Here is a 6,000-nt window from a genome sequence, read left to right as displayed (position 1 = left end):
GGGGTAAGGCCGACAAGTGCGTACTAATAAACATGCTTCATGAATCCCACAACAGGATATTTTCCATGATGCCCAGGTCGTCAGGAGAACTCATTTTTATTTCATTTTGACTTCATTTTTATTAGTTTTTAGAAGGACTTTCTTAGAATTTATTGTTTATTAAAAAAAATAATTCAGTTTTTATTAACTTTTTTTCTCAATAAAGATATTCGTCAACTAAAATCGAAAATTAGGTCAAAAAAGCTCTGAGAAATATATGTAAATGATGATTCCTGTAAAGTCATATCAAAATAAATACATTTAAAATAAATATATGCCATAAAAAAAGAGCTCATGTATGAAATTGATTGGCAAAGATGGAAAAACCCCACCATGTAGTTAGCTAATACTAAACTAGCATTTTTTCTGGGTTTGTTTATGTGACTTTCACAAGCTGAGCATGGGATGTTATTATTAGTTGACAGAGAAGGAAAATGTATTTTTAAATTAGTTACATTTGTATTACTTTTAGTATTTGTTTAGTTTTTATATGACGTATTTGTTGACCAAAAAAAACCAACAACAAAATAAACAAGGTCAACATGAGTGTTGAGAAGTAAAGAATTCCCAAACGGCAGCTTGACCTTACAAAAACCAAAAGTACATTTTTGGTATAATAATTGCGAAAGGAATACTAATCTAGCAATATTCAGCAGTTAAAAAAAAAGTCAATATTTTCATTTTTAATGTCAAATACCTTGAAAAAGTAATTTTCCACTTGCCGTTGACTAAAATGACCACACGCCACTTAACCCACAGGTGAGCCATGATTGGTCGTTACCCGAGCCTTAAGCGCAGGTGATGTACAATTTAGTCTTCAATAAACACGAGGCCAAAGTACGTGGAGAAAGCCAGCACAATTTAGGAGAGAATTATGACGCATATTTGACATACATAACCCACGGGGAAAAAAAAAAAAATCAGTGGACTGACAAATATTGGAGCATGCATTTATGTTTTAAAACCTTAGCCCTGATGGTTTGGAGTGAATACACAATCAAAGGTTTATGCAGTTGATACACAGACAGATACTGTAGATAGACAGAGGTTTTGTGGTGTATAGTTAAAGGATGTCCAGCCAGTTTGAATGTCATGAAACAGGAAACTCCGTTCGGCTCTTGTGGTCTCACTCTTAAATGGTGAAAAACAATACCCAAAAAAATGTATGCACTGTAGACTGGCCTATTTTTATTGCAAAAAACATGAGTGCACAGAAATCAACATTTTCATGGTGCAAATACATTCAAGTTATTAACATTCAAATAAATATTTTTACTAGTGCTGTCAAATGATTCATTCTTTTTGACTAATTAATCACATTTTTAAACTATTTTCTACTAAGTTTGTTACAGATACAGAGTAAAATCTTGGAACTATTGTAAAAGAATCAAATCAGTAATATTTGAAATATCTTGCAAAAAAAGACCCCGTGTTTTATAAGGCATTGGCTAACTTTTTCAAACCACGTTTTTACACGGGATTAGATGTGAGAGTTGATAAAAGTTAATCAAACATGAGTTAAGCTTCTAATTTGCTGATCACAATTTTAGATTTTTTTTCACCGTACTGCATTATTTAACATGTTTTAAAATACAACAATTTCATATATTTTAAAACATAAATATTTCCCATGAGTTCATGGTGAATCAATCATTACAGTCCCTCCAGGTTGTCAGCGGACTACCCAGTGTTGGAATTGGTCTTACCATGGCTGTTAGCCTGAGGATAAATCATTCGCTTCTGACACTCTTCAGAGTTGCTCACTTCACCGGAATGCTGGTAAGAAGTCTATTTTAAACCCCGGGTGTCTGGAGATTTTTCACTAGCGTGGCATTATTATAACTCAACTTGAGATGACTTTGCAAAGGTCGTAACATCGTCAAATATAAATATATTTTACTTTCAAACCCTCAAAATGTTTAGTGGCATCAGCCCTAACATCCATCCATACACACACACACGCATGCTATAACATCAGGTTTTTCAAATTTTCCAAAATTGACAATATTTCCGATTTTGAATGGCAGTAAATGAGCCCGACATGGGCTAAATTTGACACATATAGTGTGTAGCTCTCCACCCCCTTTTGCAAGCATATAGAAGGGACGGCAGCGTGGTATATTGAAAGTCGTCATGTTTTGACACGCTATGCAATATTTTAGCCTACTAGTATTTTTTTGTTTGCTTTTCCTTTGGAATCACACATCAAAAAGCCTAAGTCAAATTTCTTTAACCATTGTTTGAAATTCTCCTTCTTTTCAGTTTATTATTGCAGGAATTGTTGCCAGCCTTCTCATAAGATATCCAGTATTAGTGACTGTAAGTAATCTTTATGACTCTACATGTGGTTCTAATTTTGTTAAAATTGTTTCATTGAACTAATAGCCAAATTTCTTTCAGGTGTCTCTTGTAATCAACAGAGCATGTATATTTATGACATTAGGTGCTATCAGTTTGATCATCATTGACCTAATGAATCCGACTACAGAGTACTATTTGATTGTGAGTATGTAAAAAAAAAAAGGAGAAAAAGCACATTGTTTCATGATCTTTCCCCCATTTCTTTGTAGATGGAGGTGATGCAAATTTGCATATTGGGACTTCAGCTTTTGCTCAGTGTAATTCTCTGTGTATGGCTCTCCAAAGTGAAACGTCACAAGTGGAACAATTAAATCTATTGCAAACAAATATGTGCATTATAAGAACTGCTTCGTGTCTTTATTTCCATCTCAAATGTTGGGTTAACCAATGTCAAAAAAGTTGCGGTAAGTGCGTGCGTGCTCTTAAAGGAAAAAGACCCCCCCTACACACACACACACACACACACACACACACACACACACACATCGCTAACTGAAATGCTACGTTGTGGTTATCATCCTCACTCTGTTTGTTTCACACATTATGGGCTATTTTGCACCAACTCAACTAAATGTGATACATAATAAATACAACCAATCTTTTAATACAAACGTTTTTAATCATCTGTACAAGTCTCACAAGGCAGGACAGCAAACAGAAGACCTGCAGTTTTTTTTTGTCTTTTTTTTTTTCAGAACTGACCTGCCAGCTATTTGTAAATTACACAACAACAATAAAAACATGAACAAGAAGAAACATCTACAATATAAACACACGGATGCAAACTGTTAAGGAAATGTTACAAACCATTTGAGTACCATGGTGTCAATTTTGTAACGTGAACCTCCAACTCGTCTTTGTTGGAGATTTGGTCTTTGTCCAGACTTCACAGCTGCAAAGAAAAAAAATATTTTTAGGAAAAAAAACATCAAATTATTCAAGTGGAGTTTACATGCAAGTTGTTGTAACTTTTAAAACAAATGGCGCTGACCTGCTTAGCAACACTTTTTTTTTTGTTGCACACGTCCCATTCAATTCGATGTAGCTGTTTTTAAAAGAAAATACTACAGTGGCTATACAAAGTCTACACATCCCTGTTCGACTGCCACATTTTTTGTAATAAAAAAAAAAAGACTGTACTATGACTATAACTGGTACAACTCAACTGGGGAAAAAGCCAAAGTAAAAAACAAAAGAGATCTGTTTGCACAAGTGTGCACACCCTCTGTTAAATGGGGATATGGCTCACGTTCAAATTCACATTCAATGGAAGTCATACACTTCACAGATGTTTTAGTAGACTTTTCCTGACACATTTTTGCACTACCGCTCACTGCTATTCAGAACTGCTCATAAATGCCATCACCTTGACTACAGCTCCAGTATGAACTGAAGAGAATGAGCCCACCAAAAACCCCAATGCTGCCAATACTGCAGTTTAGCGATACGGACTGGGCGATATGGCCCAAAAAATAAAGTCTCAGATTTCTTCAATCATTCTGGACGTTCCGATTTTAATCAATTTAAATTGAACACACCAATCAAACGTTTATTAACTTTAAATGATTAAAAACAAATAAATAATGAGGAAATATTCAGACAACAATGAAGTGGTTTTATACCAGGTTTAACATAATTTTATTCACAGCAAGGTTTAGCAAAATTTCTTCCATTTTTGAAATGACAGAATAATCAAATGAATTAGATTTATTTCCCCGATTTGATGTATTTTGTGATAAAACATTCCTTTGTCGAATTATTAGAGTAAAACAGTCAGGCTTCTGCTGATGCCATTGAAATGGTGGCAGTTACAACCCAATTACAAGTGGGTGTGCACACATTTCCCCATGAGTAAAGATTTAATCCAGTTATAGGTACTATGAATGGCGAGAATCTTTGATCTTGTTTCTTGGAATTTCGAGCGGGGTGTGTAGACTTATGATATCCATAGAGTACCTTCAAAAGTGACATCATTTGAATGTGGTCAGGAGCATGCATGTGTTCACTCACACAATCCTTTCAGAATGACAAGATTGCAGGGAAAAATGGCAGGCAGGTAAAACAGCCAATGGAGCAAAGGCTTCAAACCCACACGACCATGCATGATTTTCACACATGCTGTATTAGTAACAAGGCCGTGTGTCATCATCACGGCTGTTGAACAGGCTGCTAACATGACCACAATGGTGACACTGAATACTTACAGAGCTAAGCTTTATTCACACCACTGTTGACAGGCCTACTGCTATATGAGGACTCTGGTTCTGGCGAAAAAAAAAAAAAAAAAAAAAAGAAAACGAGGGGAAAAAGTGGAGTTTTTAAACTGAGCTACTTCATGGTTCTTGTCCTCAAGGCCTTGCAAAAACAAACAATTCACATCATCCGTGCTTAAAGTTTCCTACTCGGTGCAAACTATGCACTTGAAGGAATTACAACTATCCACTTAAATGTATTCATTTTAACAAGTGCTTCAAAATAAACTTCAAAATGGCCGATGTAAAATGATTACAATGGCTAATGGTAGTAATACGGCAGTGAGTCTCAAAGTGGTATGAGTGCCACTACGGGCACAATAGTTCCCTCTAGTGGCGTAAAAAAGAATCACTGACTGAAACGTTCTCCTTTTGGCTTTTCCCTTCAGCAGTTGCCACAGCGAATCAACTGCTCACAAATGTTCAAACTGTGCAGAAATAATATTTTTTCGATCTATTTTATTTTTTTTTGTAAGGCACAGTTCAGTTCTTAAGTAGGCCTGACTGAATTATGGGCCTTAAGAAATCGGCCGAATGGGCAATATTTGCTGATTATTTTAACTTTTTACCTTTATTTACTTCAAAGATTGAAACCAGTAACAAACAAGAAACCCTGGTGTCATTATTTATTACAAATAAATCCCTACCATAAACTTGTGTCCTAAATATATGTCATAAAGTTGGTAAAAAAAAAAAAAAGGTAGCTCAAAACAAAGCAAATCTAAATTTTTACAAGCAATGCAAGGACGTTGTGGAAAGAATTGACCTTTACACACAACCTAGTCAAAATTTGCTGAAAAAAATAAAAATCATAAAATATATAGTGCCACATGAAATAAGTGTAAATTTGTTAAATATGACTTTTGACCTCCTAGTAACACAAATATGCATGACGAGTTAATATAACTTCATTAATTGCTCCATGCAATGCATTCTGTGAACCGAAAGAAACTTTTTTCCACTAATATTTATATCCTTGCCCCGAGCTATTTGGTGGTGAATTATTATGTTTGAATTCATCATTAGTAGATTAGTAAGACAAGGATGCAGGGCAAAGACTCACCGCTGTGATGAATTTGTTGCTCTGCGGTTGGAGGTCTTCACTTTGGGAGAAGAGGGAGGAGGAGGCCTCCATGGAGGAAGGCGGCACGGAGGAGCACGGGAAGGAGGAGGATTCCTCATTGCTGTTGTTGTTGAACGAGTCCAGGAGCCCGTCGGGGGGTCCTGGTAAGGTGAGGGTGCTCAGGCCGGTCACGCTGTCATTGGAAGTGCACTGGGATGACGTCTCGGAACTCTCCGTGACTGACACAATGATAAATAACGTGAGTCATCGTTATTTGCACTGTCC

The 6,000-nt window shown here is 36.0% G+C and overlaps 1 protein-coding gene across 2 annotated transcripts in view; it reads right to left on the bottom strand.

Annotated features, from left to right (window-relative positions):
* Positions 1 to 1,346: 1,346 nt before the first annotated feature.
* Positions 1,347 to 6,000, bottom strand: part of LOC148425419 (pleckstrin homology domain-containing family G member 4B-like) — a 28,886-nt gene continuing 24,232 nt past the window's right edge. The window contains exons 22-24 of one of the 2 annotated variants that reach the window (XM_088411383.1): positions 5,716 to 5,954; positions 4,605 to 4,664; positions 1,347 to 3,292 (exon numbers count right to left, since the gene is read on the bottom strand). In XM_088411383.1, coding sequence (XP_088267509.1) covers positions 4,620 to 4,664; positions 5,716 to 5,954 — 284 coding nt within the window. In that variant the 3' untranslated portion in view covers positions 1,347 to 3,292; positions 4,605 to 4,619. The remainder of the gene's footprint in view (positions 3,293 to 4,604; positions 4,665 to 5,715; positions 5,955 to 6,000) is intronic. The other variant, XM_088411384.1, reaches the window with a different exon arrangement.

The sequence above is a fragment of the Hippichthys cyanospilos genome, chromosome 3, assembly GCF_059441005.1.
Source record: "Hippichthys cyanospilos isolate Australia breed blue-spotted pipefish chromosome 3, RoL_Hcya_1.0, whole genome shotgun sequence".
Classification (NCBI taxonomy): domain Eukaryota; kingdom Metazoa; phylum Chordata; class Actinopteri; order Syngnathiformes; family Syngnathidae; genus Hippichthys; species Hippichthys cyanospilos.
This window is presented reverse-complemented; position numbering and strand designations above follow the sequence as displayed.